The 14,664-nt window shown below is 31.8% G+C and overlaps 1 protein-coding gene across 6 annotated transcripts in view; it reads left to right on the top strand.

Annotated features, from left to right (window-relative positions):
- STXBP5L (syntaxin binding protein 5L) overlaps window positions 1–14,664 on the top strand; it is a 381,900-nt gene that overhangs the window by 248,219 nt on the left and 119,017 nt on the right. For all 6 annotated transcript variants that reach the window (XM_025475838.3, XM_025475864.3, XM_025475854.3 and 3 more), the window contains one exon: window positions 13,470–13,510. In XM_025475838.3, the coding sequence (XP_025331623.1) occupies window positions 13,470–13,510 (41 nt within the window). The remainder of the gene's footprint in view (window positions 1–13,469; window positions 13,511–14,664) is intronic.

Below are 14,664 nucleotides of genomic sequence, written 5' to 3' on the forward strand. Positions count from 1 at the left end.
AAAGAAGACAGAGTAACAATACATCAGACAAATTGGACTTTAAAACAATGACGTAACAAGGGACAACAAAAGAAGGACACTATATATATAAAGGGAACAATCCAATAAAAGCTACAACAGTTGTAAATATTTATGCACCTAGCACAGGAGCACCTAAATACATAAAACAAAACAAACATGAAAGAATTAATCATAATAACACAATAATAGTAGAGGGACTTTAACACTCCATTAATGTCAATCGACAGGTCATCCAAACAGAAAATCAACAAGGAAACAATGTTTTTAATGACACTCTGGACCAGATCAACTTAACAGATATATTAAGAACATTCCTTCCTAAACAGAAGAATATACCTTCTTTTCAAGTGCACATGGGAGATTCTCCAGAATAAATTACATATTAGGTCACAAAATAGGCCTAAATAAATACAAGAAGATTGAAGTCATACCATGTGCCTTTTCTAATTATGACTCTATGAAACTAGAAGACATCATAGGAAAAATCTGGAACTACCACAAACACACGGAGATTAAATGACATGCTACTGAACAATGAATAGATCAACCAGGATATAAAAGAAGAAATACAAAATACATGGAAACAAATGAAAATGAAAACACAATGGTACAAAATGTTTGGGATAAAACAAAAGTGGTCATAGGAGAGTTTATAGCAATACAGACTTACCCAAAGAGGCAAGAAAAATCTCAAATAATCTAAACTTACACCAAAAGGAGCTAGAAAAAGAATAACAAATGAAGCCTAAGCCAACAGAAGGAAAGAAATAAATGGTATGGATACTAAAAAACAATAGAAATGATCAAAGAAGCAGGACATAGTTCTTTGAAAAAATTAATAAAATTGATAAATCTCTAGCCAGACTCATTAAAGAGAAAGAGAAATGACCCAAATAAAATTGCAAATGAGAAAGATAATAACAACCAATATTACCGAAAAACAATTATAAGAGAATATTATGAAAAACTATAGGCCAAAATTGGACAACCTAGGCAAAACGGATGAATTCATAGAAAGATATAAACTGCCAAAACTGAAATAAGAAGAAATAAAGAACTGGGATACCTGGGTGGCTCAGCTGTTTAGCGCCTGCCTTTGGCCCAGGGTGTGATCCTGGAGTCCCAGGATTGAGTTCCATATCAGGCTCCCTGCATGAAGCCTGCTTCTCCTTCTGCCTGTGTCTCTGCCCTCCCCTCTCTCTCTTTCTCTCTCTCTCTCCCTCTCTCTCGAGTAAAAAATAAAATCTTTTTTTAAAAAAAGAAGAAATAGAAAACTGGAACAGAGAATAACCATCAAAGAAATGGAATCAGTAATCGAAAAACTACACAAACAAGTCCAGAAACAGATGGATTCACGGGGGAATTCTACCAAACACTTAAAGAAAAGTCAATACCTATTCTTTTCAAACTATTGCAAAAAAAAAAAAAAAAAAAAAAAGAAATGGAAGGAAAACTTCAAAATCATTCAATGAACCCAACATTATCCTCATTCCAAAACCAAATAACCATACCACAAAAAAAGAGAACTACAGGCCAGTATCTCTGATGTATATAGGTGCAGAAATTCTCAACAAAATACTAATGGAATCCAACAATATATTTTAAGAAATCATTCACCACAATCAAGTGGGATTTATTCTTGAGTTACAAGAGTGGTTCAATATTTTCAAATCAATCAACATGACACATCACATAAATAAAAGGATAAGAACCATATGATCATTTCAATATATGCAGAAACAGTGACGAAGTACAACACCCATTCATGGTAAAAACCCTCAAAAAAGTAGGGATAGAGGGAACATACCTCAATATCATAAAGGCCATAGTTGAAGAAATCCACAGTTAATACAATCCACAATGGGCAAAAACTGAGAGGTTTCTCCTAAGATTGGGAAGAAGACACGGATGTCCATTCTGACCACTTTTATTCAATATAGTATTAGAAGTCCTAGACACAGCAATCAGACAAGAAAAAGAAAAGGTATCCAAATGGCAAGAAATAAACTTTCACTATTTACAGATGACATGACACTATATCAGAAAACCCAAAAGACTCCACCAGAAAACTACTTGGATTAATAAACAAATTCAGTAACATCGCAGGATACAAATAAAAGTATAGAGAGCTGTTGCATTTCTATACACCAATAATGAAGCAGCAGAAAAAGGAGCTAAGGAATCGATCCCATTTACAATTGCACCAAAGTAATAAAATACCTAGGAATAAACCTAACCAAAGCAGTGAAAGACCTGTATTCTGAAAACTATAAAATACCGATAAAAGAAATTGAAGATTACACAAACAGAAAGATCCTGATGGATTGGAAGAACAAATTCTGTTCAAATGTCTATATTGCCCAAAGCAATCTACACATTTAATACCATCTCTATCAAAATACCACCAGCATTTTTCACAGAGCTAGAACAAACAATCCTCAAATGTTTATGGAACCACAAAAAACTCCAAATAGCCAAAGCAACACTGAGAATGAAAAACAAAGCTGGAGGCATCACATTTCCAGACTTAAGTTACATTACAAAGCTTTAGTAACCAAAACAGTATGGTACTGGCACAGAAATAGATACATAGATCAGAGAACAGAATAGAAAACCCCGAAATAAACCTGAAATTATATGGCCAAGTAATCTCTAAAAAAGGAAGAAAGAATATACAATGGAAAATAGTCTCTTCAACAAATGGCATTGGGAAAAATGGGCAGCTAAATACAAAAGAATGAAACTGGACCACTTTCTCACACCATTCACAAAAATAAATTCAAAATGGATTACAGACCTAAATGTGATACCTGAAACCATAAAAATCCTAGAAGAGAACACGAGCAATAACTTTTTTGACATAGACCATAGCAACTTCTTTCTAGATATTTCTCCTGAGACAAGGGAAAACAAAAGCAAATATAAACTATTGGGACTACATCAAAACAAAAAGCTTATGCATAGTAAAGGAAACAATTAACAAAACTAAAAGAAACTTATGAATAGAAGATATTTTCAAATGATGTATCTTATAAAGGGTTAGTATGCAAACTATATAACTTCCATCCAATTTATATAACTTATCACCCCAAAAACACATAATCCAATATTTAAAAATGGGCTAAGATGTGAATAGTTATTTTTTCCAAAGACATACAGATGGCCAACAGACATGAAAAGATGGTCAACATTCATCATTAGGGAAATGCAAATCAAAACTACAATGAGATATTACCTCACAGCTATCAAAATGGCTAAAATAAACAACACAGAAAAAACAAGTGTTGGTGTGGATCTGGAGAAAGGGCAACGCTCTTACACTGTTTTTAGGAATGCAAACTGGTGCAGCCACTGTGAAAAACAGTATTGGAGGTTCCTTAAAAAGTTATAAGTAGAACTACCTTACAAACAATTACAGATCAAGGTATTTATCTACATAGAAAAATACTAATCAAAAGTGAATAAATTGATGTTTATAGCAGCATTATCTACAATAACCAAGTGATAGGAAATAGCTCAAGTGGCCGTCAACTGATGTGTGTATCAAGTTGTGGTATAAATATACAATGGAATATTCCTCAGTCATAAAAAAGAATGAAATCTTGCCAATTTTAAAGATGTGGGTGGAGATAGAGAGTAAAAGAAATAGAGCTAAAAAAATAAGACAGTCAGAGAGACAAATCCATATGATTTCACTTATATGTGCAATTTAAGAAACAAAATAAGCAAAGGGAAATAAAAATAAATCAAGAAATAGACTCTTAACTATAGAGGACAAACTGATGATAACCAGAAGGGAGGTTGGTGAGGGGATGGTTTAAATAGGTGACAATGATTAAGGAGTGATTGTGATTAGCACCTAGTGATGTATGGAAGTATTGAATCACTATATTGTACATCTGAAACTAATATTATACTGTATGTTAACTAATTGGAATTTAAATTAAAACTTAAAAAATTAAATTACTAGACATTCAGAGTTATTATAAAATAATAGTGACTAAGATTGTGTGTTGATGGCAGAAATATGGACTCTGCCAGACAACAGTGAATGAAAGAGAAAGTCCAGAAACATCAGAGAATTGATTCTTTATGAACCTGACTCTGCAAAGCAGTGAGGAAAGGAACTTTTAAATAAATTATTCTGGTTAATTAGATGTTTATATGGAATCTTTGTCTTTACCACACATCACACTAAAAATTTATTTCAGGTAAATAAAATTAAATGCTACAAGAAAACCATATGTATTCAGGAGGATAATAGAGGAGAATATTTTCTTGTGGTTTGGGAAGATTTAATTAAAAAAATATAATTAGCATTAACCAAAAAGGAAAAAAATTCTAAATTAGATTACATTACAATTAAGAACTTCTCTTCCTCAAAAGACACCATTAAGATCCTGAAAATACAAGTCCAGGGAAGATTCTTACATCATATGTATATAGTGAAGTGCTTATATCAGATGTATAAATAATTATGATAAATAAATGAAAAAGAGACAGTCAACTCAATAGGAAAAAAATGGCCAACTGACCTAACAAAAGAAGTAACCAAACGGTCATAAGTGTAGAAAGGTGTTCATCACTCATCAGAGTAGTATAAATTCAAACACAATGAGATAACATTGCATATACCCAGCAGAATGGAAAAAATTTTAAAGAGACTGTCCAGACTTTTTCTGATGTTGTAGAACAACTAGAACTCCTTTAAAGTTTTAGTGGGCATGCAAATTTGTTATACCCTCTTTGGAAAATTCTTTGGCATCATTTATTAGCTTTTTGAACCACTAATTCACTCCCAGATATATGTCTAACAAAAATTTGTATATGTGTTCCAAAATACAGGTATCAAAGGTTTTCAGAGCCACACAATTTGTGACAGTGCCAAAATAGAAACAACTTAAATTTTAACAACACAGAGTGGATAAATATGCTGAGGTGTTTTCATACAGTGCCATTCTAAACAGCAATAATGTTTTACTCTATCACTTCACACAATACACAAATCAATTTGACATTATGACATGTATTACATTAATACATATTATTGACCAAAAGAAACTAAACTCAAAATATTTGGTTCCACTTACAGATATTTCAAAAACTAGTAAAACTTATAGAGAGGTTAAAAGACAACAAAATGGCTACTATTGGGGAAGATACAGGAATAGTGATTGGAAAAGAGAATGAAAGTGTTTTGGTTGATGTTCTATTTTTTAATCTGAGTGATTATTCAGATGTATTATTTGTGATACTTCATTGTGTTATATTTTTATGATTCATGTTATAAGTGTGTTATAGTTAAGTAAAAAAAATATTTTGAAATGTCAGGAAGTTACATTATTGAAAATGTCAGAGTAGGAGTGGTTTCTCTACTAAAATAAGTATTAAGCTGGCAAAAACAGAATAATTTTTTTAGAACTCTAGAATCTAATAGAAAATTTATAACAACCAGGGGAATGTTTAATGAAGAAAGAAGTTGCTATAAAATAAATAAATCATGGGGATGTAATGCATAGCATAGGTAAGTATAGTTTATAATACTGTGCTGTATATTTGAAAGTTGCTAAAAAGGTAGATTTCAAAGCTCTCACACACAAAAAAATATTTGTAACTATGTATGGTGATAGACGTTAACTACACTCCTGGTAATTATTTTACAAAATGTACAGAAACCTAATTATACTATACACCTGAAACTAATATAATGTTAAATGTCAACTATATATCTTTTTTTTTAAAGCTGAATTTTGGTAAGAGAGCATATGGCATTTTACCTTACCCATTTACAGTCTACCACTCCCACCTCAGTGGTGGTGAATATAGCAGCTTACATTCCTCTGCTGTCAGAAAGAGTAATAAATACAGACTTTATTCTTGAAGAATTGTAGTTGTCCTTGCCCCTTTTGTTTACCTGTTTGATGCCTCCCTGTAGGATTAGCTCAAGGCCTTATCTTTGTTTTCCCAGTCTCAGAGCTTTCCCAGGGCTAGAGCTTCCAGGGCTTCCTGGAAGGCATTTATCTGAGTAAAGGCAGATGTACCAGTTCCAGTGCACCTGGGACAGGGCCAAATAATAGTTTGTACTCTGGAAAGAATAGGCCTTATAAGAAAATACATGAGGGAAGAAAGGCTTTGTAAAGCTCCCACATATACTGCAAAATCAGGATGTCCACATGAATGCCTACAGCTGAATACATTCTAAGAAAATACCTAAGAAATTCTAAGAGTTCCCTTCTAGATGAACTTTAGCCACCATGCAAACAGGAAGTGAAAGCTAATGCAGAGTCGGAAATAACCTGGCTTTCATTGCAGCAGTTTCCTAATAGAACTAATTTGCTAAGACAAAGAGACGGTTTATTATTGTTGATGTTGTTGGGCTACAGTCAATTAATGAAATTGCTGTCAAATCACTAGCTAACCAATAAGCTAATAGAGCAGAGATTTCAGAGGCCACATACAATGAAGAATACAATCTTTAAAAAAACTGTTTACATAGGGACTTTTCTAAACTAACAACAAAAACTTAAAATAAGCATCAACAGAAAAACTTGGGAAGGGGAAGAATCTAATTTTCAGTTTCCTAATTAATACTCAAAAGTCCATTTTTTCAACAACAGCAAAATATGAAACATATAAAGAAAAAAAATCATGGCCCATTCAGAGGAGAGAAAAGAATTTAATTGAAACTGTCCCCAAGGAAGCCAAGACATTTTACTTACTATGTGAAGATTTTAAATCAACTATCTTAAATATGCTTAAAGAGCTAAAAGAAATCATAAACAAAAATTTAAGGTAATTAGAAGAATTAGTCTCACCAAACACAGAATATTAAAGCAAGAAATTTTGTTTTAAAAGAAACTAAATATAAATTCTGGTGCTGAAAATTACAATAACAGAGATGAAAACCTCATGAGAGGGATTCATCTTCAGATTTGAGCAGGCAGAAAAAAGAATAAGTGAATTTGAAGATAGGTCATTGAAAATGATTCCATCTGAATATTAAAAAAATAGGATGAAAAATAATAAAAGTATCTAAGAGACCTGTGGGACACCATTAACCTTAACAAAATACACATAATGGAAGCACCAGAAAGAGAGAGGTTAAAGAACATAAAGAATATTTGAAGAAATAATGACTTGTACACTTCCCCCATTTGATGAAAAATTAACATATATCTAAGAATTTCAGTAAAATATGAATAGGATAAATTCAGAGAGATCCACACTGAAATACATTATGATCAAATTGTTGAAAGACAAAGACTGAGAAAATCCAGAGAGAGGATGTTGAAGGCAGTGAGAGAAACAATTTATCAAGTACAAGGGATCCTCAATAAGATTAGGCCAATTTCTCATTAGAAACCATGAAGATAGAGATGGTGGGCTGATGTATTTAAAATTCTGAAAGAAATAACTTTTAACCAAGAGTTCAATATCCAGCAAAACTATTTTTCAAAACTGAAGAATTTAAACATTCTTAGATAAACAAAAGATGGGAAAATTATTGCTAGTAGATCTGCCTTAAGAGAAATGTTAAAAAAAAAAAAAAAAAAAAAAAAAGAGAAATGTTAATGGGAGTTCTTCAGGCTGAAATGAAAACACATTAGATGGTAATTTGAAGCCCTATGAAGAAAATAAGGAACACCAGTAAAGGTAAGTACATAGGCAAATATAAAAGCCCATATTATCTTACTTTTATTTTTAACTCAACTTTTTTCCCAAGTACATAAAAGCATAATTATAAATCCATGGTGATAGTGAGCAAAACGCATGAAGAATTTGTGACAATGACAAAACAGTGCAGTTATATAGCAACAGCTATATATAGCATACAGCAATAGAGGTTTGGTATTGAAGCTAGCTACCATTAATTCAAACTATATTGTTTTAAATTTAAGAGCCTAATTTTATGCCCAAAGTAACCACTAAAGAAACTAAAATATTTACAGAAAAATAAATTTAAAAAAGAAAGGAATCAAAATGGTATTTTTAAAAAGTCAAGCATAAAAGAAGGCAGCCTTGGAGGCACTGAATAACAAAAAAAAAAAAATATGACATATAGAAAATATATAACAAGGCGGCAGAAATCCTTCCTTTTTAATACTTTAATTAATTAGAGAATTACACTCTCCAATTATGAGGCAGAGATTGGCAGAATAGGTAAAAACACATGATCTAACTGTATGCTTTCTAAAAGAGACACATTTCAATTACAAAGACAAAAAATATGTTGAAAGTGAAAGGATGGAAAAAAGCTGTTTCATGCAAACAAAACTAAAGAAAGGCAGAGAGAGAGTGGCTATACTAATTTAATTTCTGTATTCATTTTTTGTGTGTGTGTGGCTATACTGATTTTTAGACAAAATCAGTCTTAAGTCTAAAATTGTTACAAGAGGGACGCCTGAGTGGCTCAGCAGTTGGACATCTGCCTTCGGCCTGGGCATGATCCTGAGTCTGGGGATCAGTCCCCACATCAGGCTCCATGTGGGAGGCCTGCTTCTCCCTCTGCCTGTGTCTCTGCTTCTTTCTATGTGTCTCTCATGAATAAGTGAATAAAATCTTTTAAAAAATAAAATTGTTACAAAAGACAAGAGATTATATATTGATAAAAGGATCAAATGCATATTATATGGGTATATTATACACATACGATAATAGAACTCCAAAATATGAAGCAAAAATGGACAGAATTAAAGTAGGAAATAGTTTTACAATAATAGTTTCAGCAATTAATGGAGAAAACTGGACAGAATATCACTAAGGAAACAGAGGACTTGAAAAGCACTATAAGCTAACATCGATCTAAGAGACAATATATAGGGCACTCAACCCAACAACAACAGGAACAATAGAACACATATTTTTTTAAAAGGCCCATGAAGGCCCATTCTCCAGAACAGAGCAGATGTTAGGCCACAAAACAAGTCTTAATAAATGTAAGAAGACTGAAATGATATGATTTCTTCCCCAACCAAAACATAATGAAACTTGTAGTTAATAACTGAAAGAAAATGGGAACAATCACAAATACGTGGAAATTAAGCAACATGCTCTTAAACAATAGACCAAAGAAGAAATCCCAAAGGAAATTAGAAACTACTTTGAGATGAGTAAAATTAAAAGTAATGACATGTAGCAAAACCAGTACCCAGAAGGAAACTTAATAGCTATACTGCCTACATTAAAGGAAGGAAAAGTTTTCTAATCAGTAACCTATCTTTACATACAAAGAACTAGGAAAAAAACAAAAACCTAAAGCTAGTAGGTGTAAGAAAGAACAAAAATTTAAGCATAGATAAACAAAACAGAGGTCAGAAAAGCAATAAAGGAACTCAATAAAACTAAAACCAGGCTGTTTGAAAATATGGACAGAATTGACTAACTATACTGACTCAAAAAAATATAACACTCAAATTACTAAAATCAGAATTAAAAGTATATTATCGACCAAAAAAGGGTTATAAAATAATATTATGAACAATTGTATGCCAACTAAGTAAATGACCTAGATGAAACAGATAAATTCTGAGAAACAAACTACTAAAACTGACTCAAGAAGAAATAGATAATATGAAGAACTTTATAATGAGATCGAATCAGTAATCAAAACCTTCCATCAAAGAAAAGGCCGAGGTCAGATGGCTTTATGATGAATTCTACCAATCATTTAAGGAGGTAACTCCAAATGTTTCACAAACATTTCCAAAAAATAGAAAAGAACACGTTTTAACTCATTCTATGGGGCCAGCATTACCCTAACACCAAAGCCAAAGACATCACAAGAAAAGAAAACTATGCAACAATATTCCTTGTAAATATCGATGCAAGTGTATTCACAAAATAGTAGCAATGATCAAGTGAGATTTATCCTAGGAACACAAGAGTGTTTCAGCATATACAAATCAACAGTAATACTGGCATCAATAAAATGAGAGGAGAAAAAACACGGTCATCTCTCGTAGAAAAAAACATTTGATAGATGCCCCTTTCATGATTTAAAACCCCCACAACAGCAATATTCAGATAATTGAGGAAGTCCCTTAATCTGGAATGGAACTTCCTTTACCTGGTAAAGAGCATTTTTGCAAAACCCATAGATAACATTATATTTGATGGTGAGAGACTGAAAGCTTTCCCTCTGAGATCAGGAACAAGACAAGGATCCCTGCTTTTGTTACTTTTATTTCTTATTGTACTGGAAATTCCACCCAAAAGAGGCAAGAAAAATAAAAAGCATCTACGGTGAAAAGGAAGAACATTAGCTCTATTTGCAGATGTCAAATCTTATATATGCATTAGTGTTTTTTTACATACTAACAATGAACAATTCAAGGAAATTAAAAAGCAATTCCATTTATAATAGCATCAAAAAGTAAAATAAGATTCTTAGAAACAAATTTAGCCAAGGAGATGAAATGTTTATACACTTTCTAGAAACTATAAAACATTGCTGGAAGAAATTTAAAAACACAAAAATAAATGGAATGACATCCCATGTTTATGAATGTAAGACTTAATATTGTTAAAATGGCAATATCTCAAAAGTGATATGTGGATTCACTACAATCCCTATCAAAACCCCAAAGGCCTTTTGGCAGATATGAAAAAGGTTATTCTAAAATTCATGAAATTGCAAGTGACCCCAAATAATCAAAATAATCTTGAAAAAGAACAAAGTTGAAGGACTCACACTTCCCAGTTGTAAATTTTTCTGCACGACTACAGTGATCAAGACAGTGTGGTAATGTCTTAAGATTAGAAATGTAATTTAATGAAACAGACTGATTTTTCATAAGGCTGCCAAGACCTTTAATAGGAGAAAGTATAATCTTATCAACAAAAGTTGCTAGGAGAACTGGATATCCACACACCAAAGAATAAAGCTAAACCCTCCCCAAAATCTGTCAAGAATTTATCAATCTCAACACTCAAAAAAATATATAACCCACTTAAAAATTGGGCAGAAGACATGAATAGATCTTTTTTTCCCAAGACATACGGATGGCTAATAGACACATGAAAAGATGCTCAAGCATCACTCCTCATCAGGGAAGTCCAAACTAAAACCATAATGAGATACCACCTTACATCTTTTAGATGGCTAAAATTAACACAGGAAACAACAAATGTTAGTGAGGATGCAGAAATAGGGGAACCTAATTACACTGTTGGTGGGAATGCAAACTGGTGCAGTACTGTGGAAAACAGTATGGAGGTTACTCAGAAAGTTAAAAATAGGACTATTCTAGTGCCCAGCAATTTTATGTAAATAGCACTACTAGCTATTTATATAAAAGATACAAAAATACTGATTCAAAGGGATACATACATACTGATGTTTATAGCAGCATTATCAACAATAGCCAAATTATGAAAAGAGCCCAAATGTCCACTGACTGATGAATGGATAAAGAAGATGCGGCATATTATGTATACACAATGGAATATTAACCAAAAAAAGAATAAATCTTGCCATTTACAGTGAGTTTATTATGTTAAGTGAAATAAGCCAGAGAAAGAAATACCATAGGATCTCACTCATATGTGGAATTTAAGAAACAACATGGATAAACATAGGGGAAGGGGAAAAAATGGAAAGGAGGCAAACCATAAGAGACTCTTAGCTATAGAAAACAGAGAGTTGCTAGAGGGATGAGGGGGATGGGCTTGATAAGTGATAAAAATCTTAAAAAGAATACCTATTTATTTATTCATGAGACACAGGCAGAGGGAGAAGCAGGCTCCAGCGATTCGATCCCTGGTCTCCAGGATCAGGCCCTGGACTGAAGGCGGCGCTAAGCCACTGAGCCACCTGGGCTGCCCTATAAGTGATAGGTATCAAAGGAGGGCACTGGGTTTTATATGTGAATGATGAGTCACTAAAATCTACTTCTGAAGTTAATATTACACTATATTTTAAGTAACTAGAATTTAAGTAAAAACTCAAAAAAAAAAAGTTAGACTCCTACCTCATATCATATATAAAAATTAACTCAAATATGATGAAAGACTTGAATTAACAGCTAAAGTTATAAAATTCAAAGAAGAAAACAAAGGGGTGATCTTTCATGATCTTGATTATGGCAAAGATTTCTTAAATATTACACCAAAAGCATAAACAACAAAAGGAAAAAAATAGATAAAATGGCTTTTATCATCAGACATAAAGATGACACTGAGTTGGAGAAAATTTTCAAATCATATCTGATAGGGTTTAGTATTCAGAATATATAAATAATTCTTAAAGCTCAACAATGAAAAGACAAACTTTTTTTAAGTGAGCAAAGGATTTAGGTTTACTTTTTTTTCTTTTTCAAAGAAAAATACAAATGGCTAACAAGCACATGTAAATATGCTTAACATCATTAGTCATTGGGGAAGTGAAAATCAATGCCACCAATTATATGTACCACTTTATACCCACTAGGATGGCTAAAAAAATTTTAAAGAGGAAAATAACAAATGTTGACAAGGATATAGATTAATTAGAACCACAGACATTGCTAGTGGGAATATAAATGGTGGAGCTAATAGGGAAAATGGTTTGGCAGTTTCTCAAAAAGCTAAACAATTATCATATAATTGAGCACTTCCACTTTTAAGTATATACAAAACTTGTACATGAATGTCATAAAAGCATTATTTACAATAGCCAAAAGATAGAAACAAATGCTTTTTTTGTATTTATTGAGATGATCATATGGTTTTTCTTCTTTAATCTGTCAGTATGATGCCTAATATGGTGATTGATTTTTTTTTTTTTTTACAGTTTAACTAGTCTTGCATTCCTAGGATAAACTGCAATTTAGTCATGATACATTATCCTTTCTATATGTTTTTTATTTGCTAATATTTTGTTGACAATTTTTATACCTGTTCTTGAGGAATAAGATTTTGTAATTTTCTTTTTTTGGTTTTGGTGTCAGGATGAAGCTGACCTCATAAAATGTTGGGAGTTATTCTACCCTTTAAATTTCTGAATGAATTCTTATAGAATTGCCATTATGTTACTACCAAATAATGATACAGCTCCAGATAGGTTTAAGGATTTGCTTTTTATTTTTGAAGCTTAACTTTAATTTTGCTATGATACTCACTTCAAAATTGTTTTAATGTAATCAAAATTACTTCAGGTATCTTTTATTGTATAAAAAATTTTGTATAAAAATATATTGTTCATTCAAGCCAGTTTTCATTGTTCTCTATTACACATAAATTCTATAGTAAAATCTAAGCAATTACTGTTCTTTTTTAAATCTAAATTTTAGTGCATTTTTTAAAAAGTAAACCATTGTTATGAGCATGAAGATGGTTTAACATATATTAGTTCTCATTGGAATGGAGTTTTTAAATCAAATTTTAACAAGAACTCAAGTTTTTATGCATTTAGAATGATTATGACTTTTTAAATTTACTATAATTAATACTAATGTATTTTTTTTATCTAGTCATGCAGATGGATCAATAAAATTTTGGGATGCTTCTGCAAGTAAGTTTTAGTCTCTTGTTCTATAACAGAAATATTTGGTTAATATTTACTCAGAGCCATTCACCACTTTTTAGTTTGGACAATTAATATTTCAGATACATTTTTAGCATATATATATGACTGTGCTATACAAATTCATTTCCTATGTTAGATCAATTTAAAGTACTATCTCTTCTATACTTTTCCTTTATAATATAAACAGGACTGAATTCACTGTCAGTAACTTATTTACAAAAGGTAATGTTGAAAAAGTACCAAAATTTGTCAGATCAACTCTGTTGAAGGAATTTCCTTTACCTTCAGCTCTGGTGCTGGAAAAGTTCTTTTATCTCATTAGTCCACTTTTCTTCTTGTCTACCAAGCCTATCTAAATCAAAAGAAATGATTTGATAAATGTAAATTTTAAGATGTTTGAGAATTATATAAGGAATAAGGTATTCTGCTCAGTGTTGAAAGGAATGCAAAAATATTTCAGGCTTCATTATATCCATATATGCCCTTCATAAAAGTTATATTTACTAAATCAGATAAAGAACTGCACAAATATGACTAAAAGGCAAACAGTATGATAAGAACTCTAAATGTAATACAACTCAAATTCTGTTACCAGAAATTTGAGATTTGTTTGAACCAGGTCGATCTAGAAATGGTATTTTAATTGAGTAATATTTAATGTGAGTTTTGGAAGATAGTTAAGATTTTAATAGTAATAGGAGGAGAAGAGTAAGTGAGTAATGACTGTTTCTGAGGATGAGTAACCAGTAATATAAAGGCAACTCTTTTGTAAATGAGGAATATAAGTGAGTGCTGGAGATTTGAATTTTGTAATTATACCACGAAATCCAAGTAAAAATGTCTAGCAGGTAGGAAAAACAGGCAAGAATGGACACTAATGTAGAAACAGCATAAAAGTGATACATGAAGTTATAGAAGTAAGCAGCTTCTAAGGAAGATGATGATAAACACAAAAGCAGAGGGAAGAAGATTGAATATTGGTGATACTCTTAGCCTGCAAGCTTGAGTATTTCAGCAGTGGAGTAAACCATCAGCAAGAGAAAATTAATAAAACATTTAAAACTATGAATTTTTAAGTGACTTTCTGAACTCACACAATAAAGAGCAATGTCTCAGGGAGAAATTCCAAAGGACAAAAT

Source organism: Canis lupus, chromosome 33 (assembly GCF_003254725.2).
Source record: "Canis lupus dingo isolate Sandy chromosome 33, ASM325472v2, whole genome shotgun sequence".
Taxonomy (NCBI): domain Eukaryota; kingdom Metazoa; phylum Chordata; class Mammalia; order Carnivora; family Canidae; genus Canis; species Canis lupus.